General features: G+C 58.8%; 1 protein-coding gene across 6 annotated transcripts in view; it reads right to left on the bottom strand.

Moving 5' to 3' along the window:
- The window catches only part of SBNO2 (strawberry notch homolog 2), a 51,430-nt gene that overhangs the window by 25,008 nt on the left and 827 nt on the right, over positions 1 to 25,595 (bottom strand). For 3 of the 6 annotated variants that reach the window (XM_074337394.1, XM_019744062.2, XM_074337391.1), the window contains 3 exons: positions 9,675 to 9,868; positions 4,838 to 4,911; positions 4,088 to 4,196 (listed from right to left, as the gene is read on the bottom strand). In XM_074337394.1, coding sequence (XP_074193495.1) covers positions 4,088 to 4,196; positions 4,838 to 4,911; positions 9,675 to 9,797 — 306 coding nt within the window. In that variant the 5' untranslated portion in view covers positions 9,798 to 9,868. Of the gene's footprint in view, positions 1 to 4,087; positions 4,197 to 4,837; positions 4,912 to 9,674; positions 9,869 to 21,512; positions 21,825 to 22,681; positions 23,000 to 24,533; positions 24,651 to 25,595 lie in introns of those variants that run through there. The other 3 variants (XM_074337393.1, XM_019744065.2, XM_074337392.1) reach the window with 3 other exon arrangements.

Consider the following 25,595-nt stretch of genomic DNA (forward strand, 5'->3'; position numbering starts at 1 on the left):
TCTGCCCTGTGACACACGGGCTGAGGTCACACAGGACAATGACATGCGGGAAGCTGGGCAAAAAAGTGAGGGTGGCTGGGAATTCTCGGTATTATTTTTGCAACTTTTCTGTCAATCTACAACATTTTAAAATTCATTTCATCGTGAAAATCTTCAAACATACAGACACGCATGTCAGAGTTTAAATTTTCAGATAACCCTGGGTACACGTGTCACCCCCCCCCCCCCGGAACCCAGGTCCCAGGCTCAGGGACGGGCAGGGTGATGGGGGCCACCCCTAGCACAGCTGCCTCGGCAGAGCAGAGTCCGTGCCGGCTAGAGGGACCCCAAGAAACATCAACTGGGGGCCCCACACACAGGCGTGGCCAATGCCTCCAATGTTCTTGGGCCTGGGACAGCTCATGTGCAGACTCAAGGGAGGAGGGACCCAGTACCCCTGGAGTTCCAGGGTTCAGCCCAAGAGACAAGAGAAGGAGCAAAGATCTCAGACAGCAAAGCCGGGGCCAACACCAACAATCACAGGCCGGAGAACCACAGGTCCCCACACAGTGCCTGGGAGGTGGGGGCAGGATGCTGACCCCAGGAACTGCTCTGTGCCCCAAAGGGAAATCAGGAGAAGCTTCCTCCTTGCAGGCAACAGGAGTCACACAGCTCATCTCCTTTCTCTTTTTGCTTTGGTTGCCAGGAAACTCGGGGCTCAAGTTCAGTTACGAGAAGGTTATGTTGAGGCCTATGGATTTATATTCACTTGTCCCCAGGCCAGCTCTGCATTCTCCACTACAATTCCTCCTAATTCATACAACAGTAGGGGACACTTCTAGAGTGTTCTTCTCACTGCTGCAATAAATTACTGCAAACTTCCTGGCTTAAAATAACACACATTTATTACCTTATGATTCTGGAGGTCAGGAGACCCATACGGGCCTCTCGGGGCTAAAACCCAGGTGCGGGCAGGGCTGGTCCTTCCCGAGGCCCCAGGAGAACCGTTTCCGGCCTGTTCCAGCTTCTAGAGGCACCGCATCCCTGGCTCGTGGCCCCTCCTCCATCGCCACAGCCAGTAGTGCAGCCTCTTCCATGTCTCTGACTCTGAGCCCCCTGCCTCCCTCTTATGAGGACCCGGTGATGACACTGGGCCCCCTGGAATCCAGGGTCATCCCCATCTCGGGGGCCCTGACTTAACCCCACCTACAGAGTCCCTCGGCCATGAGACGTGACATGTCCATAGATCCCGGGACATCTTTGGGGCTGTGCTCTGACCCACCCACGCAGTGAAACGTGAACATCCTTTCTGTGGAGCTTTTCCAGATCCCACGTCCAGGGCCCTGAAACAAACTATATGAACTGGTTTTTATGAGTCAGGTGCCAGAAGGGTCTGGGGAGCACTTGGCCCAACCAGGAGCTGACACAGAGAAGCCCTCAGCCCTATGCCTCCTCCAGGGGCCATGACAGAGGAAAGGGTGCCTCAGAGGGGATGCTCCTGGGCCCCCCAGGGAATCCAGAGTGATCCCCCTCTCAGGGGCCTTGATTTAATCCCATCTGCAAAGGCCCTCTGTCATGTGAGGAGATAATGTCTGCAGGTCCTGGGACCAGCATGGGGACATCTTTGGGGCTGCCCCTGAGAAGGGCACCATGGTGGGAGCCGAGAGTGCCTGTGGTCAGCTCGGCAAGCCGGGGCTGGGATGTGAAGGGCCTTGGGTGCCACACTTGGTTTGGACTCCTTCCTGGCTCAGCCCACAGGCCCAGGGGTCACAGGGGCAGTATAGGAGCCTGACTGACAGGGCCTCAGGACATCCACCCTGGAGTGAACTCGTGTCACGTATGTCAAATCCCATACTCAGCACCAGGGTAAGATTTCAATGGAAGGTTCTACTACTTTAAAGGGGATATCTGGGTCGAAGGTGCCAAAGCAAGGGGCCAGAGGGTGGGGGGTGGGCTGCTGTGCGTTCAGCAGGCACTCAAACAACTGTGAGTGGACACGTGGACTCCGGGTGCTGCAAGAGGCTCTTGGCTGAGAAACCACGTGATTCTTAGCAGAGCTGGGGAGGTGGAGGGAGACATATGCATCAGTGAGAGAGACAGAGTGACCCCTGGAGGGTGGCTGCAGAGGTCCAGAGGCTTCTTTGGGCCCTGGACTCTGCAGGCCCTGTGCCTCAGTTTCCCCATCCAGACGGTGTGTGATGCCCCAGTTGGGGAAACAGTGTCAGGAGATAACAAGTCGGATGTGGAGTTGTGTCTGGGACACACAGAAGGAACTTAATCAGAGTTCCAAAGAGCTGAGCCAGGCGTGGGGCCACTAGCCCTGCGTGATGAACCAACAACCAGAGATGAGGCAAACAGGGGAGGGTCTCAGGTCCACGGCCAGGGTGCCCTGGGAGGCTGACTACCACGGGGCCTTCTTCTCTGGACACCTGTGCCTCCCTGGGCTGGGTGATGACAGTTGCCAAACCCGAGTCCCAGGGTGTCCTTGTAAGCTGGAGGAAACAACTGCAAATGTGTCTGGAAAGGCTGGTGGGCCACATCCATGGGGGCCTCTTATTTCTGTCACACTGCCACCCTCACCCTGGTAAACTCGGGGGCCCAGACAGCATCTATGGGGCTCTCAAGCGGCAGCTGAGCCTGGCGTTCCCATCTCTGCGAGACCCAGCCCCACTGTTTCCTGGGTGGCCACAAAGGGTCACTGAGGGGTGGCTTAAACAGCAGACACGTGCTCCCATGGCTCTGGGAGGTAGACGCCCCCGGACACAGTGTTACCCCCCTCACTCCCCAAGGCTCCAGGGGAGGGTCCTTCCCGCCTCTCCCAGTTCTTGGTGTCCTTGGCTGTAGCAACAGGCCCAGTCTCTACCACTGTGGTGACATGCCTTGTCCTATGTCTGTGTCTCCTCTTCTGTCTCTCTAGGGACTCGCTGAGTTTAGGGCTGGTTGGGATAACCGGGGCCTTCTCACCTCCATGTTTAGCCTCTCTGGCAAAGAGCCTAGTTCCAAAGAGGCCCCATTCTGAGGACCCAGGTGGGTGTGGATTTGGAGGGACATTGGTGACCCCAGAACACAGCCCTTGGTCTAGCACTTTGCCGGTCCCGCTATGGCCCCCGGTGTGGAGGATGGCTGGGCTCCAGCGGGTGTGAGCCGGCTGAATGGCCTTTCTGGGTCTGAGCCAGTTCAGTGGGTTTAAACTGGCTGCTCTGGGCCACGTCCTTCCACAGCCTTTTACCGGCTGGGCCCCACTGCCCCCACTTCATAGGGGAACACCACAGCAGGGGAGCTCAGAGCCTGCTACCCCCTTACCCCCTGATGGGGCTCGGAGCTGTCCCACCTGGATAGTTCCCAAACTGTGCACTGAGGCACCCCACTGCAGAGAACCCACCTGGCCCGAGTATTTGGAATTTCCGAGGGAAACATAGCACTGAGGCTCTGGGACCCCCAGCAACTGCATTAAAGTGAAGGTGCCAGCATTCAGTTTTCATGGAATGCCATGAGGAAACCCGGGCACAATGCCAGAACCCCGAGGGCAAGGCCACGAGGGTGGGCTCCGCCTGATCCCAGTGGGCTGAGCCGCTCCACGTCTCCCGAGAATGGATCATACGTTATCTCTTCCTTCAACTGGTGTGGGTCACGTTTTCAAATGGCCCCTGGGTTTGGGGACACAGACCCTCACTGATGGGCATCGCTCTGGCATGAGGGCATGGACACTAGGGACACTCCCAGGGACACTAAGATTCTAGACCGAGCAAGCTTGGGCCTCTGCCGGGAAGGAGATGCTGAGAGCGAGGAAAGTGAAACAGGTGCTCTGAGAAGCGACCCCACCAACCACACACCGGTGTGAGACGGAAAGACGGGGACATGGGGACGGCCCCCATCCTTCCTTATGTGACCTCCAATCCAACTCTCCACTGCAGTGAAGTGGCCTCCCACAAACTGGATGGGCAGGGCCAAGATTCTGACCGGCGGGCTGAAGGGAACCACGGTTCCCCAGAACAAGCCATGTCTCCACATGATCTATGGGCCAGCCGAGGTCCTCAGTGCCACCCTGGGACACAGCGGGGTCCTGCGTGTGGGCAGGCACTGGGCCCTGGGAGCTTGAGTCTCCTACCTGAGGAAAGTCGCTCTTTGGCAGGAAGCTGGGGGTGGCAGCCGCGTGGCCATAGCTGGTGTCCGCACAGGGCTGGTCCAGGAGGAAGGAGGTGGAGTTCATAAACTGGCTAGAGGGACACAGGGAAGAAGGTGAGCTGTTGGGTGTGGCAGGGGCACTGCTCTCCTACCCACATGCAGGTCACCACCCACAGGAGGAACTCTGACCTCTCAGAAACTCAGCTTGGAGGAGGGGACCACAGGCCCGGATCTCAGGACATGGTGCCGTGGAAAAAAGAGGCTGCAGCTACACGTGTCTCTAGGCCCCGTGCATAGTCCGTTCCTTTGCCTGGTTCCAAGCCTGCTCCCTGCAAACTCCCATTTACCCTACAAAATCCAGCTCCCTGTTGCCCTCTGTAGGAAGGTACCTTCCTGGCTCCTTTCGCCTCTCCACCCCTCCCCTCCCCTCAGTTTCTGGGTCCCCTCACCAAGTGTCAGCCCTGCAATAGAGCCCTCCTTGGCCCCTGTACTCACTACCCGTCCTTTACCCTGCTAGCTTCTCACTAAGACAGATCACAGCTGGTCAGTCTCAGCTGCCTCTGAGCGGCTAGGGCTGAGCCCATAGCCCCCTCAGCAGGATGCTAAAGCCCCCCCAGCTGCGAGCTCTAGTTTTGTTGAGCCCATGACTGCAGAACCGGAAGTGAAGTCCCCAAGGGTGATGTGGCCACAGGACGTAGTGGGGTTGGCTCCGAGCCCAGAATGAGGCACTTACTGGCTTTCGCTGGAGAAGGTTGGATAGGGCGTGGGCGGGAAGGTACTCCACCACGGGTAGTGCAGCACGGAACTCTGCAATGGAGCAAGCGGTCAGAGGGGGGAGGGGATGTGTGGGCAGGGAGAGGAGGGGGAGAAAGGAGGGGGGAGGGGAGGGTTCCAGCGGTCCAGAGCCAGGGGCTCCACTGTCCAGGTATGAGCCCCACCTCTGGCTCCCAGCTGGGAGTCACCTGGGAGTCATTCAACGGCTCTGTGCCTCAGTTTCCCTGCATATACGGGAGAACCCACCGAGGGGGTTGCAGTGAAGATGAAGGTATGGGACGGGATGGATGGGAAAGGATAGGTGGGTGTGATCTCAGAGGCCTGGGGAGCCCAGACTGCCAGCCACCAGAGGTTCTAACTCCCAGGCCTGGGGCCCAGGAACCTGCATTTCCCAAGGACCCTACTTGGAGGCCTCCCACCCCCCATTCTACAAAGTGAAGGATGGGACCAAATGCAAATCAAGACAGTGTGAGTCCCTGTAGGGACACGTGCAACCTGCCCAGGAAAAGGGGATTTCTCAGAGGTGAAGACCAAGGCGAGGGGCTCCATGGATTGGTCCCTGCATTAGCCAGTCCCTCAGGGCACAACCCCTCCCAGGCAGGTCTGGAGGCCACACTTCCTACAGCTCCCATGGGCCGAGGGGCCTCCTGGCATCAGCCAACCCTGTCTGGCCTGAGTGCACAGCACGGGCAACGGTTCCAGGGAACCTACTTTGGGGAATGCCAGTGGTTAGACGAAAGGGTGAGCCTGAAGTCAGTGGGGGCATGAGGGGCCTGCACTGGAATCTGACAAGCACCAGCTTGGGGATGTGAGAACGTGGACACTCAAGCCCCTCTGTAGAATGGGGGTGGCATGTCCCACCCTGACACCAGGCCCACTCAGCAGGGGTCCCCACCCCTAAAACAGGCCACAGCCCCACCAGCGGGACCCCATCAGGGAGGTCTCCAGCTATCCCTGGGGAGAGGCCTACTGGCTACAATCACTGTCCTCACTTGTCCCAGCTGGACAGGGAGTCTGGGAAGGGAGCCCAGAGGCTGGCAGCCCCCCACCCCGCACCACCCAGCCCATGCAGGTCCTGCCCTCAGTCAGGCCACTGGGTGCGACTCCCCAGGCTGCTGCATCCTCCCTCTCTGAGACCCTAACCCAGAGCTTGCCAGGAACCAGCCTACACATGCTCCAGCCTACACCAGCTGGAGCTTCACTGGTCCTGCTCCTGCGACTCCTCTGTGCCGAGGGGAGGAGCCAGCGGAGACTGCTCATCACTGCGCCCCACCCCTGCCCCTCACAGGGCCTGCCAGCCTCCAGATATCCAGCTCCAGAGAACCAGTGCACAAGAAGGGGAGAGAGAAACATGTCCAGATGTTATCGACTGGTGGAGACCCTGGGGGGCCATGCCTGTCGTCAGTTTTTGCACAGGCTGCAAAATATAAAAAATCAAAATAGTTGGAGGGAAAAACAAGCACGGGGCCTCTCCCCAGCATAAAAGCGGCAGCATGAATACTATTACAAGGAATCTGCTGTGGAAGCCTCTGGAAGGAAGCTGTGCCCCTGTGGCCTGGGGAGAAGGATGGGGTCTCCCCAGGGCCCTGGTCCAGGATTACTTCTCCATTCCAGCCCCATTTGAGAAGAGAAATCCAGCTCCAGAGAAGGATGTGAACTTCCCAAGGCCACGGGCACTTCCAGAACATTCTGACTCCAGACTGTGCTCGGCTTCGTTGGGTGAATTAGTATAAATGGTCTTGGGGGCATGTGATAGCACCTCAGGCCAGGGGGGTCCAGAGGGTGGGTACTTGCACTGTGGGCCCACAAGAGGGGGCTCTGGGGTGAGGAGGTCCTTCAGTCACCTGACATTCTCCACCTGTACCTAGATCAGGCCTGGGAACCTTCATGGAGCTCCCAGGCCAAGGGATCCCCAGGTCCTCAAGGACTCAGTTGGAGAGGCAGGATGGTGGGGGTCACTTGTGGCTTTGTCTACCCAGCACTCCAACATCCTCCCCCAGCACGTGGCTCTAATCAAGGACTGTGAGGCGGCCAGTAAAGGACACCCCAGTCCCACCCACAGAGGTACTGCAGCACCACACCTCAATCAGAGGCTTCCTGGAGATTTTCTACTTGAAGCCAGAGGGTGTGGCTCTGCCTCCAGAGGGCAGGCCCCTGGGATGTGACTGGCCCGAGATGGACACATGACTGGCCAGCCAATCAGAGCCTGCCTGGGGATTCTCCACCTGGAGAAAGGCTGGCCATCTCCTGGAGAAGGGCAGGCCCTGGCTCATTAGCCGGAAGCTGCCAAGGCTACCTGTAAGCTGATGTAGGAAGATGACACTCCTGCTAGGGCAGCAAATAAAATACAAGGCATCTAGTGAAATTGGAATTTCTGATAAACAACAAATAATTTTTACTGTAAGTATTGCAAGAGATACACATACTAAAAAATTGTTTGTGTATATGTGAAACTTAAATTTCACTGGACGGCTGTGTTTTTATTTGCTAAATCTGGCCACTTTAGTGACACCAAAAGTCCTGAGGCCAGCTGCACTCCTGCCCACTCCCTGGCGCCTCCTCCAGAGCTCAGTTCCACCCACCAGGATACAGGAGAGGTAAGGAGTGTGCCGCCCACACCAACCCACAAGTACCCCGCAGCCTGAAAGGTCTAGAGTCTGCCGGTTGCTCCTGGGCCAGACCTGGTGTGGCCTGAGGGGCAACCTCCACAACTGGTCGCTCAAGAACAAGCTGGGTACATGGCCTGGGGAGGGGCAGCCCAGCCTCAGTCAGCACCATGGAGCCCGCTCTGCCAGGCTCCGACTGCCTAGAGCCAAAGCCAGGGCTTCACCAGCAGCTCCCTTGCACCAGGGTCCCTATTATGGCCCAATATCCCTGTGTGATTCCAGTTTCAGAGCCCCTGGGGTCCCCACAGGCTATCCAGGCAGAGCTCACATCCTGGCCCTTGGCCGGCTTCCTAGGTCACCATAAAGGGAACGTGGCAGAAGCACATTTCCTGCGGAATGGCTCCATCCGCTGCCACCCGCCCGGTGGGTTCTGACCCAGGAATTATATTCCAGAAACAGCCCAGGGATGATGAGTCCATGAGAGGGAGGAAAGCCCAGTGAGGAAAGAACAGCGTGCTATTTATAGCAGCGGAACACTGGAGCCACCCCAAGAGCCCAACACTAGGGAAATAATTAGGCAAATTATGGGATGCTGAGGAGGAGTCCTGTTCATTACAGAACAGCAAGTGCGCTTTGAGCCTGTGAAACAGTTGCAATGGGACCCCAGGAAAAAAACACGCTGCCACGCAGGGATGGTGGTGAGGACCACAAGGGGACGGGAGGGTGACAGCCGTAAGCAGAGGCTTAGAAAGCAGCAGGGCACATGTGGACACAGCTTCACCAGGAAGTGGAGAGGAGGCTGGACTGGCTCACGGCAGTGCCTGGAGCCTGGCTGGAGGCGCTGGACGTCAGCCAGTCTTGAGTCACAGGTGGTATCACAGTCCTGATTCTCTGTTGTCCCCCCCCCCCCGTTTGAGGAGGACCCTGGAAGCTGGGATTTTGTGCCATCACATTAGGCACAGAGGAAATCAGGGTCCGTGCCCTCCCAGCCCGTTCTGACATGCTGGTTATGGGCCAGGGGCCTCCCAGTGGTTCCGGGCACTCGACCCTGACTCGGCGGCGCCTTTCCTGGCTCCTCGGCACCGAGCTTGATGCTCATTCCCTCAGCCCAACCCGCCTTCCCCCCGTCCCTGATGCTCCCAGGCTGCTCCCTGGCACCCAGTACCCCACCTGCTCTCCCCCGTCCCCCGTACCCCTGCAGTTCCAGTCTCCCCACCAAGAAACACAGTTTTTCTTTCCACAGTAGAAGAGCTCACTTTTGTCCAGGAAAGGAGGCACCAGGCCTGACTCACTGGAGCATCTGGACCGTTCTCTTCGTAGGGCCTCTTGTGCCTGTGACATGAGGGGCCAGCTGGCACTTGTGGTGGTTTTGTTACATGTGACTTATTACAGTTGTCAGAACATGGGCGCCACCAAGACGCCCTCCAGGGTGGTGTACAAACACACTGTGCTCCATCGGATGATGGAAGGTTACTCAGCACTAAAGAGAACGGGCGATCGAGCCATGAGGAGACATGGAGGAGCCATGAGTGCTTATTACTGTGAAGGGAGCCAGTCTGAAAGGCTACTCACTGTATGGTTCCAACCACAGGACATTCTGGAAAAGGCAAAACTGCGGACATAAGAAAAGGAGCCATGGGTGTCGGGGCTAGGGGAGGAGTACATGGGGAGCAGAGGGTTTTAGGGCAGTGACACTACTCTGATGGCTCTGTGATGGGGGATCCGTGTCACTGTACCTTTGTCCAAACCCACAGACCATCCAACACCAAGACAGAGGCCTGCTGTCCACTGTGGACTTTAGTTAATAACGACATATCCACCTTGGTCCATCTACTGTAACAATGTAGCTCACTCAGTAACACAAGATGTTGGTAATGGGAAAGTGGGGGTGGGGCATATGAGAACTCACTATGTCGTTTTCCTACAAATCCAAAACTACTTAAGAAATAAAATCTATTAAATTACAAAGAAAAAAACAATGAAGGAAAATAAATGACCATGACCCGTCACAGGGGTCCCAGCCCTCAAAGTCCCACAGGTGAAGGTGGCAACCAGGCCAAGGCAGCTCTCCCAGGGCCAGTCATGGCCTTTGTAAAAGAAACCTAGTGGCTCCCATTTGAGGAACTCGGTGGCACAAGCCCACTGTGGGCAGCATCCCACCTTAAGGCCAAGGTTGTGGGCTGGACTCACCTGGACGCTGGACCCACACAGCGGGCGGGTCTGCAGAGGCGGTGGGCTGTACAGGACACTGCCGGCCGGCGGGGCCTCATGCTGTGGGAACTCCCCGTCCATGGCAGGCCCCACTGCCAGCATTGGGGGCTCCTTGAGCCGGGCTGTGGGGGCGTCTATCTGGGCTTCTTGCTCCGAGGTGGGGGCATCATGACCTGGGGAGAGACAAGGAAGTTCCTAAAGTCACACTGACCCCAACGAGCTAAGAACCCCTCCTTGGGGACAAGAGACAGTGGGCGAAGGGCAGCGGCAGGGCTTGCACAGAGGGAGTAAAGTCAGGGCGCTCCCCCCAGGCTCTGCCTTAGCTGGGAGGACCCCAGGGGCCACACCCCACACCCACTCCAACCCTGACTGCCCCACTTCAATGCGGGTGAGAGCTGAGGCCCCCACACACCACAGTGCTGTCTGGGGACCTCTCAGTTCCTAGCCTCTTCCCAGGGCTGTGTTGAGGAAGGGGGACCACTCAGCCTCCAGGCCAAGACCCTCCCTCTGCCTCCACGGTCCAAGCCTGTACAAGGCCCCTTCATTGCCGAACCACACCCTCCAGGGGACACTGGGCCTGGACCTCTGAGATGAGGGCAGCCCCTTCAGTGTGGTCAGCCACCCCCACCTCATTTCCTTCCTGTTGGTCATAGCAGCATCTCAGGCGGCCTCACCCACAAAATAAAGAATAACGTGGGCCCCCCCTGGGGGGGCGCTCCTGACACACACAAAGAGAGCAATGAGCTCTGGAACCCCTGGTGTGAGTAGCAGGGCTGAGGGGTGACCCCCGGACACCTGGCTTTGTGACCAGCGCATCTGGTTGGGAGACAGAGTCCAACTGGCCAGCACCTCCAAGCTGGGGGTGCCCACTGGGGTCATGGGCCAGTCCTGCCCCTGTGCAGCCAGGAGAGGCTTGCCAGAGTCTCTCTGAAGGGGTCAAGCCCAAACTAAGCCAGGAAGAACCCCCTGACCTGGTTCAGGGAAAGAACACACAGCAGACCCCGCTCGGAAAAGCGCCTGTAGCCACAGGGCCCACCGACAACAACCCCTCACGACTTCCATCTGCCCTGTGGCCTCTGGTCAAGCCGCCCGACCCTGGACCCCATCTCTCACGACTGTGAGTAGGGACAGCTGGCTGGCCAGCATGTTCATCCAGGGACATTAATCACCCAGGGAGGCAGGAAGGGGAGGCGGCCGCCACTCCCAGCCAAACCCTGAATGAAGAAATCCTCTGGACTTCCAGTAATCACAGTCGCATGGGGCAGCTTGTGCAATCCCGAGAGGTGGAGGGAGCGCCTTCACCCCTCGTCCCTCAGCCCTACTCCACTGCAGCCTCCGCTGCAGCTTTTGGGCTGGTGCCTGCTGGCGGGACGCCACTTCCCACAGCCCCCAGAGGCCTGGACCGTCGGAAGTGCCAGCCACCTCCTGCCTGTGCCCTCCAGGCTCCCAAAGGCCAGGACCAGGAGACACAGGCTTAGGGGATGAAAGTGGGAGGCCCTGGGGTCACCTGTGAGGAGAGCATGACTATTCTGTGATTGGGGTCTTGGCCAGTCCTTATAAAGATCCTGGGATCAGGCAAACAGGGTCAGAGATTCTAACAGCTGGATAACTGGGCAGCTCAGAGCACTGTAGCTCCTTGGGCCTCCACTTGCTCATCTAGAGAATGGGTTGGTCGGGCCCTCCACAGAGCCTGGGGCCTCTGCAACTCAGTGGTCACTTAACTGAGAGCTGCCTTCCTCAAGGCCCCAGGAAGCACCTTGATTCGGGAACACCCCTCGAGGGAGTTCTGCCCCCAACACCTGGGACAGGAGGCAGGCAGGAACCACCTCTACTCAACAGAGAAAGCTCCTGGAGCTGACCAGGGGTGCTGGCCGGCTCGCTCTCATCCCTTCTCTACAGTGAGCGCTTGGGACATGTCCCTGCCTGAGACCCCTCCACCCCATAAGCCCCATCTGCACCTCTCCCTGCCACGGCTCCCCTCTTTGGACAACCCCATCTCATACCGGGTACTTCTTGGCTGTGACCGTGGAGGCCAGCTGCTCTGTTGAAAAGCACCATCCAGAGCCCACGGCCTGACGACCACGAGGGGCACCAGGTGGCTCCCAGGGCCCCCTGGACCGTCCTCAGGGTGTGCTGTGCCCGAGAGACCCCACCAGCAGCGGGCCCAGCCCTGCACTTGCCCCTTGTGCATCCCCCTCTGGTCTGCATGGCCACCCCCACCCTCTCCAGAGCCCTGGAGGCCCATCCCAGGATCCGGGTCAGCTGTGTCCACAAACACCCCATGGAACCCGTTCTCAGTGGCAGCCCTATGAGGCTTGGGCACTGTGTCCTCACCTTTTGTCCAGCCATCACTCTCCTTCAGAGAAAGAGGTCTGTCACCTGTGGGGAGAGCTCCAGACCTGGCTGGGGGCTAAGACCTGGGGGGGTCAAGACATGAGGGGCGGGAGGGGGACTGTGCCTTGGAGATGCCAGGCTTCTGTGATCAAACAGAGCATTCAGATCTCGACCTGGGAGTATGGGGAGGGGAGGGGAGCGATGTGGCCATGTGGCAAGGCCGCCACCGGGTTTAGGGCAGACAAAACACGTGGTGGGCGGGTGTGTAAAGTGGGGTGGGTGCTTGGAAGGCAGCAGTTCCTCAAGGGACTAAACACAGAGCCAGCAATTCTGCTCCTAAGTGTCCACCTAGGAGAAATGAAGACTTGTGTCCACATAAAACCTGCACCCAAAAGGCCACAGCAGCACAATTCACAACAGCCAAAAGGTAGAAACAACCAAGTGGCCATACCTACACGAACAGATGCACACAGAGTGGCCCGTCCACACACGGGAGTGTCTCTCAGTCATGAAAAGGAGACGCTGACACTCGCCACAACGTGGATGGACCCTGAACACACGGTGCTTATGAGAGAAGCCGGACACACAGTGTGTGATTCCACTTACGGGAAATATCCAGAACAGGCGCATCCACAGACAGGACGTGGGTTAGGGGCTGGGTAGGGGGCTGCAAAGGAGGGGTGGACACTGTACCCACCACCATCCTCATCCCAGAGGCCACCCCTACAGTGCCCCCTTCCTCTGATAACCAGGTCAAGTATCAACTGTCGCTGCCCTGGAAACTCTACTCCGCAAGCTTCCTGCTCCCCCTACGCCCCACAAACACAGCCTGTCCCATCCCCTTACTTTCTGGTCTCTGCTGACACACCCTGCAGCCCTAAGCTCTGGACCCTGCCCCCATCCCCGAGCTCCAAAGCGTGAATGTGCCTCATCCCTGGGAATTCCCAGCTACCCCAGGATGACCCCAGAAGGCACCCGGCAGGTTCTTGGGGCCAAAGGTCAGAGTGCCGAGCAGTAGGCCTGGTATTTATAGACCGGCAGCTCATGATAGGTGAAGTGTGGGTGCTCCCCGCAGGGAGGGGCCTGCAGTCACCACCGTGGTTTATGCTCCCAGGATTTCCTTCTGAGATCAGGTTTTCAAATGAATCATTGTAGAAGACAAAGATCAAGAAGCAGTGGCCCGGACAGGACCATTACGGGTGGAAGGTGGGGAGAGGCCGAAATCTAGGAAAGTCTGACCCCGTAGGGTGACCTGGCCTCCATGCTGAGCCCGCATGGCCCTGTCACCCCAGCTGGACCTCACCACAGGGCTGGTGTCCCCAGAACAGGCCGAGGGTCTCACCACGCACTGAGCTACCAATTCAACCCTCAAACACTGTGAGATGGCTGCCCAGATCCTCCACCTGGTGGTGCCTGGAGCCCGCTGGCCTCTTGTCACCTCATCTGTGTCCTGCCAAGCCAGGATAAGGCTGTCCCCACAGAACCACCACTCCAGGCAGCAGGGACTTGCTGACCTCCCACCGGATGCAGAACGGCAGCCCCTCCAGCTACCCTTCCCTCAAGCTCTGAGTGACGACGCTGGGATCCAGATGGGGGCGGAGCAGGGACTGGCCGAGGCTCCACAGGGCTCAGCTATTAGGGCAGAGGCCCTGGTGGTTCCGGAGGCCTGGCCGGGCCTGACATGGTCCTGGGACTGTCTGGGAGGAGGGCCATCATGGAGTCTGCAGAGCTGCGGGTGGGCAGCTTCCTCCTCGCCTCATGGGTCAGGGGCAACCTGGGATCAGTCCCCAGTGAGGGACCCAACAAGGGACAGGCTGCTCTGCTCCTAGATGGAGCTGCCCAGCTGCAACTGGACGTGAAGTTGGGGGCAGACACGGGCAGGCATGGGCAGAGGGGCCCAGCTAGCAGCACTCAGCGTGAGGTGAGACCCTCGGCTGGTCCTGAGGGCACCAGCCCCACAATGAAGTCCTGCCTGGGCTCCTGGGCACAGCTCGCACAGCACAGCTCAGCTCTCCCGGGACCCCCCAAAGGGGCATGTGCCCCTGGAAAGCCACCTCCGTGAGTGCACTAGCCCAAGGACAAAAGGAAGTGAGGGCGGTCTGCGGGACATGGTGGCTCGTTCCTGCCCAAAGTCTCAGGCGCCCATTCCCCACCTACTGAATGCTGAACTGAGGCCAGGATATACTCGGGTAGGACGCACAGGAAGAAGGCAGGAAAAGGGGAACATGGGGCCAGGGTGAGACCCCAGCACCCAAGAGCCAGCAGGGGACTGGATGACAGCTGGTGAATGACGGCAGGGTTGCAGATTTGTAGAAAGCCCCAGGGTGCAGGGGGAAGCAGTGAGATACATGAGGTGTAATGGGGCAACCAGGCTCCCATACTCATCCCACTGGGAACCTGTGGACAGATCCTTATTAGGAAATAGGGTCTTTGCAGATGAAATTGGTTAAAATGGGGTCATGCTGGGACACAGTGGGCCTAATGCACAGCCTGGTGTCTTTGTAAGAGGGGGAGAAGGACACAGTCACGTGGTGAGAGAGAAGCCACATGAAGACAGAGACAGAGATGTCGTGCTGCGGCCACAAGCCCAGGGACACAGGAGTTCCCAGAAGTTGGAAGAGGCAGGAAGGACACTCCCTGGCGCCTTCAGAGTGAGCACAGCCCTGTAACACCTTCATCTCAGACATGTGGCCTCTGGAGCGCACAAATCTCTGTGGTTTAAGCTGCCTATGGTCAGTTGCATGGCCGCCCCAGGACACTAGGACAGGAGGCGACTGCAAAACCCAGCTGGAGCCACTCTGACCCTCGGCCCGAATCCCAGTGATGCTGGGGGCTGGGAGCAAGGTTGACGGGGCCAGAATGGCAGCAAGCATGTAACATCGGATTTCTACAGAGTCCCCAGGAGACGTCTGGACTGCGGCAGCTCTGGCATACCAAAGACAGCAGGAGCCTGGCCCCACGCACACGTGGGCCGGGGGGGATGGGGGTGAGCCCATCCATCTGGAACAAGGAGCACAAGGTGGGCCGCTCGAAAGGCCCCCCCCCCCAGAGAGTGCAGGCCAGGGTCGAACCTCCAGCTGTGCTCTCAAGGTCGTGAAAGGTGGCCTATAGGACCCCATGGCGCCCACAGGTTCCCCACCGGGCCGAGCTCAGGCGCTTCACGCAGAGGGGGTATCTGAACTGACACACTCTGTACTACTGGATATGGAGCCCCACGCTCCAGGCTGAGGCACCAGGTGGCCACCCTACCCAGCAAGATGGGGGGGAATCCCACAGCTTCTCTGAAGAGCCGAGCCAGGGGGTGGCTCAGCTGACACCCTGGCACCATCAACACCTGGCTGAATGGAGGACCAGTAAGCAGACAGTGAACGGAGAAGGCCCTGGTGGGGGGGGGGGTGGCTGCACAGCCTGTCACCCCAGGCTAACCCCCAAGACCAAAAGCAGCAGAGCTTGACCACGTGGGGGCCGGCACACAGCACACGCACAGTGACCCCTTATGCCACCCCAGAACATTGCTGCTGGCCTGGGCGCCCAGCTCGGGGATAAACACGTGCTTGAGGACAGACCCAGCGGGCAAAGCATGCAGCGATGTTGGCGCTGTGCCCCCACTCCCAGCCACACATACACCCCAACAGCCAGCCAGCCGGCAGGAGAAACTGCACCTGGGAAGGCAGAACTGAGCCCATATTTAAGGAGTGATATTCGGGGAAACAAACACCTATGCTGAAAAGGAGGCCTCAGGCTGGGCTCCAGGGGCACCGTTTCTGAGTCGCCTGTGGCTGGCTGTCTCTGGCCACTCCATCTGCTGACCACAGGTTCACAGACCCATCTACTTATCCAGAACAGATCAGCTGGCCAGGCAGTGGCCCTCATGATGGCCCCACGCGGGGTGAGGCTAAATGGCGACGCTCCGACAGCCACTGGTGAGGCGGGTGCCCACACAGCAGCTCAGGCAGCAGGGTCAGGGTCTGAGTTCCCAAGGACATGGCAAGTCCTGCAGCCTCCAGCAGAAGGCGTCTTCCATGAGGCTTCCTCTCCCGGGAAGTGTCTGCTCAGGTCCTCGGCTTCCTTGTGGTCTTTAAATGGGTCTAGGCACACCGAGCTTGTGGTCCCCTCTAACCCCCAGATCTTCTTCCCCGGAGGGCACACGTTAAGACAAATCCCATGGGCCCCGGCTTCCTGGTCCTTCGACACTGATGTGTACAGTGTCAGGCTCCATGCAGAGGGTGGACTGTCCCTCCTGGCACTTGCTGCCATCCCTCTGATGTCAGGTGTGCCTCAAGCCATCCGGCATGCCAGGTCCCTTCCCCCAGCCGCTCGGAGTGCCCTGAGGGGGACAGCAGCTGGTGCTGTCCATAGCCAGGTCACACTAATCCCAGATGAGTGGCCTGATCAGTCAGCTCCCCCCTTGGCCTCCTTCGATCCAGCTTGGTGCCAAGATCATTACAATGGACCTTTGCCCCAGCCTGAAGGGCGCTGGTGTCCCAAAGGAGGAGCAGGCCCCTCCTGGCTTCAGGCTGGGCTCGGGGATGGTGACCTTGCTCGAGAGACACCTGCGCTGGGCTAAACCCTGTGCCCCTCTCTGGAAAGAAGGCAGAGGCCCCTAAATTGCAGTAGCAGGAACCCCAGGAGCTGCCAACAGAGACTGGTCCTGTTTCTCCTTCTGCTGTGATGAGTGACCACAACTTGGCAGCTTCAAACGGCACACGTGGGTCCTCCATCACTCAGCCTGTGGCGGGAAATCCAGGCCAGCCCGCAGCCTCGGCTTCAGGCTCCCATGCTGGGATCTGTGCTGCGCCCTCTGGGGAGAATCCAGTGCAGGCAGCTGTCACAGGGCCGGGGACAGTCAGCGCACAGCGCTTGGCAGGGGCTGGGTCTCAGCTTCTGGAGGCCACCTGCTCATATCCCAGTCAACATGCTGACCCCATCTTCACAGCCAGCCAGCAGCAGCCTCCTCAAGTCTCCCGCTCCCCTCCAGCCTCCATAGCAGAAAGTTTTCTGCTTATGAGGACCCTGGGCTCCCTGGGAATCCATCATCACCCCTCCCGTGAGGTGACATGTCCACAGGTCCCAGGATTGGGACAGCGAGGGGTCTGGGGCTGTTACTGAAAAAGCACACAGCTCGCTAGGGAGTGGACCAGCGGGCAGCAAGGCCCTGCACAGTACCAGGCTCTGGGGACGTGGGCTCTGCCCCTGCAGGTGCCTGGAGCAGTGGAGCCCAGGTGGCCCCTCTCCTGGGAGCCTCCCCAGGGCCAGCAGAGGGGCCAGGCAGTGGGGGGGCCGGCTGGTGCAGGAATGTGGCCCAGGCTTCCAGAAGGGCTGGTTTTTCAAGAGAAGTGGCAGGTCTGGATTTGGGGGTGGCAGCCCCTGATTTCTCAAAGCTGGCAGTCCAGGCCTCACACCCAGCCCGCCCTCTGGGGCGCCTTCCTCCAGGTTCCCACAGAGCCACCCAGCCCTCCTGTTACCACCCAGGAACCCCCAAGGCTGTCCCTGACTCCACCCGGGGGCTCACTCACTCTGAGCCTCCCCAAAACAGTGGGCCGAGGTCCTGGTGGGCCAGAATCTAATGGAAACCCCAAAAAATGCTGCTCGACAGGCCAGCTCACATACTCAATCGTGACACCAGGAGAGGCTGTGCCGCTAGAACCAAGCTCAGACCCACCACAAGCCAGGCAGGGGCAGGAAGGAGTCCTGCACCCCCAACTCCACAGCTTCCAGGGCAGAGGTGCACCTCCAAACCGCCAAGCAGGGCACCCTGACACTGGAGCAGCCCCGCTGAACAGACCCTGACTTCCCCACCTGACACCTGCGCTGTCCCAGCCCCCAGGGACCAGCCTTCCCTGGCAGTTAACCTCTTATGCTCTGGCCAGACTCAGCCAGGAGGGACACAGTGAGTCCCAGTGCCTCTGAGCCACCTCTGCTGCAGCGACTGATAACTCAGGGCCATAAGTTTACTGCCCGCTGGGACCCCAGCTGACCCCAGCGCCTTCTGGCCATCCCAGCTTCCTGTGTCAACAAACAACCTCTGACCGGGAGTAGACGCCCCAGATGTGTGGTGACCTCCTTCCAGCACGGAGGCATCACTCCCCAGACCTTGGAACAAGGGGAGCGAGGCCTGTTTTGATTTCACTTGGGATTTGCTCCTATAGGGACAGAAGCCAATCAGATGGGAAACTGGGGGCCGACTCTACATGCCCACCCAGCCACAGGGAAGGGTGCAGCGTGGCTGCAGGTTAGTGGCAAGTACGTTCTGGGAGGCACGGGAACCCTGTATATGGAGAGCAGCTGGGTTCTGGGCTCGCAGGGGACATCTGACAAACATCAGAGACCCTGGGCCCTCAGAGGCGCTGGGCAGACCACCCAGCACACAACGAACGGCCAAATACACACACCTTCCCTCAGGGTCCGCCTCCCCCTAGGGGACTCGGCCTCCCTGGGCCATGTCCTTAGTGGCCACACTAAGGATACTCTTTCTGCCCCTTGGCTAGCACAGAGGAACAGCAACCCCCACAGCTGACCCAGGAGGTACTCAGCATCAACTTCCTGGAGTCACTCCCATCCCTCTGTCACCTGGTATCATAAGGGGTACCTACGGGACCCCAGGGCAGTGCCAGCCCCTAGCCCATCACCTCCTTCTGGATCTGACTTCAGGGAGGAGCTGCCTCCTGGGCCCGCCCCCTTGCCCCCCCCCCCCAGCCGCCCACATCCCACCCACGGTGACCCTGGACCTGGGCCACCTCCTGCAGGACACATGCCCCAGCAGCGGTTTGGGGCAAACCAGGGGCTTGGTGAGGAGCACACAAGGAGCCTCATTCTCCCCCCAAAAATGGGAAATGGCACCGTCTCTGCCCTCCCCACGGGGCCATGAAAAGTGCCTGCATGTGAGCTGCTAGTGGAAGCCATGCTCAGGCCATAACACATGGGCACTGGTGGGGCCAGCACAGGCTCTCCTTTCTCTGCCTTTTGTAACACTTTGTTTTATGGAGACAAGGCTTACACTTACACACACTTACCCATTCAGTACACACACACCTCAGTGGCGTTAGTACATTCACAGAGTCGTACAACCAGCACCTCTATTTAGTTCCAGAACATTCCATCCCCCGAAAAGAAGCTCCATCCCCATCAGCAGTCACTCCTACCCCCCAACAACCACTAACCCACGTCTTGTCTGTGGATGTGCCTGTTCTGGATGTTTCACATGCATGGAATCACACATCGTGGTCCTCTGTGTCTGGCGTCTCTCACTGAGCATCATTTTTGAGGTCCACCCACATTATAGAACATAAACAAATGGTAGGTCTTGTCTTTGCCTCCCCAGGGACCAGGGCAGCAGGTGACGGAGCCCCAGCAACAGAAACCACAGTCTGGGCCCTCACCTGAGTCACCCGCCTGCCAGCAGTGTGGCCAGACCTCCCAGTGATGGAAGCTGGCGACCGAGGGGTGGCTGTCACCATCGGAAGGATGCTGAAGGAAGTCTGCTTTCTGCCCCAGCCATGGCTTGTCATGTGGGACAGACCTGCCAGCGGCAAGAGAGGGGGAGGGCACTTCCAAAGAACAGGATCTAGGGGTTCCACTCAGGGGAGAGGGGACCTGAACTTGCCGGGTGCCCCGTGGACACCAAGACTCCAAGACAAGCATGGGCCTGGGCAGAGCAGGAAGCTGAGCCTGAGCAGGGGGCAGGCTGGGCCTGGTCCGAGTCTGGTGACCGCACTCTCCAGCCACATCAGCAGCCGGACGTGCCCAGCCTGCCTACAGTCTGACCACACCGCCCCTGGCTGGAGAAACAGTGGCTGGAGACGTGCCAAGCCTGCCCACGACAACATGCATGCACGTGCAGACTCACACATGACACACGTGTTCACATGCATGCCCACACATGTAAGAGCACACTCACATGTACACACACAAACATGGACACAAACACGTGTGCACTCATGAGCACAAAACACACAATGCTCTCAGATGACATGCACATATGTTCTCACACCCATGTGTGCACATGCCACAAACATCTACACACACAGACACACACACAAACCTGGGACTGTAGTGCCACGGGGGGGCTGCCACCCCACCCTGCTGTGTCAGCCTGGCACTGTGTTTACACTTTGAGATCACATTACCCCTGCCCAGGGCCATAAAGGCTTCATCAGGAGGAGGCCGTCCTAGGGGGAGGTGGCCTCAGGGGACTAGACACAGTTGCCTCTTTATTCACCCACCAAGCCTGCTCACGCGGCCAGAGCTTGCGGTCAGAGCCCTGCGCCGGGTCAGCATTTCGGGCTTGGCCCCTGCTGGAGGGGCATTTGAGACTTTGCTACATCCAAGCTGAACCAAGTGTGACCAAGTTGGTCACGCCCTGGTGGGGGACAGGGCTGTGGGCTGTGGGGGTCCAGCCTCAGTTTCCCCCCAGGTGGCAGTGATGACTGGCCCAAGGTCACACAGCTGGAGAGCACTGGCTCTGGGCTGCCCACCTGCCACCTGCAGCCTACCCTGCCCATCCCAACTTCAAAGCCAAATGCCTCCTCTGGAAACCCAGCCCCTAGTCTGGGCCCAGGGGCTTTCCCCAACCCTCTGCCACAGCACAAACGTCTCCCCGCAACACACACTCAGAGCCATCCTAGCTCCAGGCAGGTGTGAGCAGACATCTGCTCAGACACTCAAGAGTTAAACAAAAGCACCCTCACGCCTTCCAAAATCCCAGCGCACCTTCTCTATCCCCACCACTTCATCCCAGCATGAGCTTGTCCCTGGGGACAATGGCTAGCGCTCACCAGGCTCCCATGGGGTCTGACAGGTGCCTGCCTACACCTCCCCCACCTGCCTGGCCTGCCCCCCGCCGGCCCGCCCACCCAGATTTCACATTCAGTGTTCTCACAAGGACTGGAGGACTGTGCTGTGGGGACAGTGGTTCCAAGCAGAGCCCAGAGCAGCCATTACCCACCTCCAGGGCCTCCTCTGGGAAATTCCAGGGAGCCTGGAAGAAAGGATGCACTGGCTGATGGGACCCCAGGGCTAAGCCTCAAAGCCAGGGCACTGGATCCCTCCTCCGCTGACAGGGTCCTCAGCAGCACAGCGCCCCCCACAGCCAGGCACGCAGGGACCGAGGCAGGGAAAAGCCACTGCAGGACCAGGTCCAGCCCTAGGATGCCTGGCCTGGAGGAAGGGCCGGGCCTCACATATAAAGACCAGCTGGCCTCCGACCATCTCTGGGGTTTCAGTGCCTGTGACAGGCAGCCTTTCTTCCCTCTGGGGTCTGTGGTCCCCGAGCCCTAGCCCCATTTTCCTTGAAGCTTTCTGAAGCACCACAGGGACAGACCCTTAGCAGTAGGCAGGCAGGCTCCCAGCAAGATTCAGTCCAACACCAGCCCCCTCGGCAGCGCCGTGAAACACTCACCACCCCCCAAATTGCCAGAAGGCTTCATCACAGACTGGCTTCTGACTGGGTACCCTCCTATACTAGGTGCAAACAGATGACCAAACCTGGCATGGCGGGGCAGTGGGCACAAAGGAAGGACGGTGGGGCAGACGGGTCCAGGGCGCGTTCCGGGAAGCAGAAGCCAGGATTGTCCCAGACACACATTGTACAAACTCAGTCTTCTTCCTTCTTCAGAACCTTAATAATGTCATTTCAGGAGACACCCCATTGCCTCCCCGGGCTCCTGCCTGGCAGTCCACGCCCAGTCCCTCCAGGCCTCACCAGCCTCCTGCTCTGGGGTGCTGGGAAGCAGAACTGGTGGGCCGGACCAGACTGGCAGCTTCGCCTTCCCTGTCCACCCACCTCTGGGGTGGGGGCCATCTCTGCACACCCTCATCCCACCCACTCCCGCCCATCCTTGGCAGCCAGGTTCCAATGCCAGATCCGGGTGACACTCCCACTCCAACATGCTCAGCCAGGTCAGCTGACACCAGCAAGGCCCCCAGTCCAAAGCCCAGAGTGTCTGCCCCTCCTGGGGTAGGGGAACCAAAGCCAGGAAAGAAGGGGTCCTGGGAAGAGGAACACTGAGGAGAAAGGGGCAGGATCACCAAGGAGCCTGGGGTCAGGGGTCACCAAGATGGAAGAGATCAGGGGACCCCCAGAAAGGGAGAAGCTGGGGTCACAAGAAGGAAGGGGTCAAGGAATCGCGAAGGAAAGGTTAGGAGGTGAGGGTCACAAAGTGCTGGAGAGTCGCTGAAAAGTGCGGGATCGAGAGTCACCAAAGTAAAGTTCGGGGGTCACCAAGAAGTGGTCAGGAAATCACCGATGAGCAGGGTTGGGGGGGTCACCAAGGAAAGAGGAAAGGAAAGGCTGGGGAGTCACCGCGGACACGCGTGAACACAGGGTTCATACAGCAGCGCAGAGGCGGGGGTCGCGGCAGACGGCGGGGTCGGGAGTCACCGAGGAGGGAGAGGTCGAGGGAGGATTAACGGCGGAGAACTGGGTAAAAGGGTCGCGGCAGAGGGAGGGGTCAAGGTTCACGGCGGAGAGCGGTGTAGGGGGTTCTCCGAGGAGGGCGGGGACACGCCGCCGCTCTCCCCGCGCCCGCAGCCCCGGAACCCCGGAACTCTCGGCCCCGGGCGCGGGCGGCCGAGGGGTGCGCGGACCGGGGAAACCGGCTCGGGCTGGGCGGGGACGACGGAGTTAGGTTGGGGTCAGGCCGGACGCGCCTCACCTCGGACCCGGGTCCGGCCGCCTCGGAGCCCGCGGCGCCTCCGTCTCACCGAGCTTCGCCGCGGCCTCGCTCACTTCCGGGTTTCGGGCGCCATCTTGGGGGGACCCGCGCACTTCCGGTCATGCCGCGGGGCGGGGCCTCTGGGGTGGGGCGTGGTCCGGGGCGGGACCATCCCAGGCGGACCTTGGCCCCTGAGCCCCTTGAGGGGGCTGGGACTCAAAGGCCCTAGGTTCGAATCCCGACCCCACCAACTAACGTTCATGTCCTAGCTCGTGGTTTACCCTTGCGAGCCTCAGTTTTCTCCAATGCAGCATGAGTATAGAACCAACCAGTCCGACCTCCAGGACTTTGCACTGGCTGTGCCCTCCCCTGGTACACTCTTACCCGTGACCTTTAAACCATTTGGAGTTCTTCTATAAACCAGATCTTGCCTCTAAAGCCTCTTTCTCAGAGACTTCCTCCCAATTATCTGAAATTGCCCCTGGCCCTCTAGTCATCCTCCCTCCCTTTATTGCCTCCGCACCAATAGTATTCGGCTCTTTAATCTGTCTACTCACCCAAACGGGAGTTCTTGGACCCTGGACCTCCCAACACAGAGCCTGGCACATCAGAGGGTCTGATAGATCCCAGCGGCCACCCCGAGAAATCGCAGGAACTTCTTGGGCAGGGCCATGGGGACCTGGGTGTCTCCCTGCTGGCTCTGTCCCCATTAGGGCTTCCAACGGCCTGGTGCAGATGATGCCAGGATTTACTGCACTACCAGGAAGAGGGTGGGACGGGCCCTGGCACAGACAGCAGTCTTCCTGTGACTGGAGCCCACTGGACCCACCATTGAGGGGGGCTGGGCCAGTCCAGGCAGATCCAGTGCAGGAGGCACCACCCCATCCCCAGCAGGGTTAACAGCGTTGAAGGCTGCTACCCTCTCCCTAGACCCACCTCACCACCAGCCAGAGGCCTCCTACACCCATTCCAACCCCCTGAAGTTAGAGGCCACCTCTCCACGTGCTCTTGTGGATATTGCTCTGTGCCTGGCCTTGAGCTAAGCAAAGCCAGGGCCCCAGAGAAGACTGAGTTCTCAGCCCTACCCTCAGGAAAACCCCAGTCTAGGGGAGACAGAACCAGGCCCAAACACTCCCATCTGCAAAATCAGGCATGGGGCTCAGGGAGGGGTGAAGTCTCTCCCTAGGGCATCATGGAAGGTTGCAAGGAGGAGGAGATGTTGACACTGGGGCTTTGAAGTTCAAGTAGGAGTTCACCAGACAGACGAGTAGGAAAGGCAGTCCAGGCAAAGTGTAAAAGCTGTTCAAAGGCCTGGTCTGGTAAGGGAGAAGAGTATGTTTAAAACCTGTTTCCCCTACAAAATTTAGGCCAAGGACCTCCTGTTCCCAAATCCACAAGCACAAGGGAGAAGATGAGGAAACTGAGACCCAGAGAGGAGATGTGATTTAGCCAGAGTGGGCTTCACTTTGGTATGCATAGTTTTTGACAATTTGGGTTATAACCGTGATTTTGAAACTATTTCTCAGAGCTTATGAAAAGAAATCAAACTGAGCAACAGACACTGGAGATTCAAAAGGGCGAACAAGCTGATTTGAGGGATGGAGGGCATCTGGTTGCATTTTCCCAGTTCCTCCCACACACCACCAGCCACAAAGGGACCAATGAAAAATGACAACGCAGGGCCCCTTGTTCAGAATGGGTTCAGAATTTCAAGACAGTGACAGCAGAAATTAAACCGAGCAGGGGTCCCCTGAGCCCTGAGTGCGGGGCCTGGACAAAGTCCGAGTCATACACCCGAGAGGCCGGCCCTGCTCCCACCATGGCCCTTGGAGGAGGCAGGGGCTGGTGTTACCTGCATTTCGCCAGTGGGGAAACGGAGGTGCAGAACTGGTCAGTAGCTGGCCTGAGGTCACTGCAAGCGGCCTGGGAGGTGTGGACTCGACCTCTGCCACATCCACCTCAGGAAACCACGAGGTCTTTACTGGTAATTTCGCCTAAAGTAGGGGCAGTTTGCCCATGCTGGGGTGGGTCCAGCCATCTCAGCATGGAGGAATCTGCCAAGTCTGAGGATGTCTAGGGAATTAGTCAGATTCGGGGATTTCCAGGGAATCGCAAGAGGCAGCCTGGGAGAGCAGGAGGGACACGGTTCTGGAACTCCAGGCCCGGCCCTGGTGCAGCTGTGCTTGTGTGCTGTGTGACCCCGGAAAATTACTTAACTTTTCCGTGCCTCTGTTCCCCACCTGTAAAATGGGGATGGTGGTGATAATAGTAGCTGCCTCCTAGGATGTTCAGAAAGCTAAGTGAGCAGTGCCTCGTATTTAGCCATTAGCATGTCTGTAGGTAACGTTTCTGAATCTCAGGGTCACGTAAGTGAACATTCAATGGTCGCATGTGCCCAAAGCCCCTCTGCAGTGGGGACAGCGCTCATGAAAGGCCGGAGGTCTGTTTGGTGAGGCTGTTTGAGGTCAAAGACCCTCATCCCCCAACCTTCCCACTGCCCCTGTTCCATGCAGGGACCCCTTAAATGTCCCCCCAGGGTCTGTGACCAGGCTCGTAGAATTAGGGTCACTAGATAAAACCCAGGTACCCAGTTACATTTTAATTACAGATACACGAAGGGTAATTTTTTTAGTGTGAGTACTTCCCAAGCAATACTTGGGGTGTATTTACACTAAAGAAGTAGCTTCCCATATCTGAAATTCACATCTACCCAGGAGTCCTGTATTTTTGGTGAAATTGGGCAGCCCTACATGGGGAGACTGCAGGCAGAAATGGGGTCCCAGAGCCTGGCCAGGGGAGGCCTGGGAAACGGCGGCCTCTCTCTGAGCCTCAGTGCCCCATCTGCTAAAGGCACGTGGTAAGAGGACCCAACACACAGACAGGAGAGGATGTGCAGTGAGCTTCCCAGGGCAGG

This window comes from Rhinolophus sinicus, linkage group LG07 (genome assembly GCF_036562045.2).
Source record: "Rhinolophus sinicus isolate RSC01 linkage group LG07, ASM3656204v1, whole genome shotgun sequence".
NCBI lineage: Eukaryota > Metazoa > Chordata > Mammalia > Chiroptera > Rhinolophidae > Rhinolophus > Rhinolophus sinicus.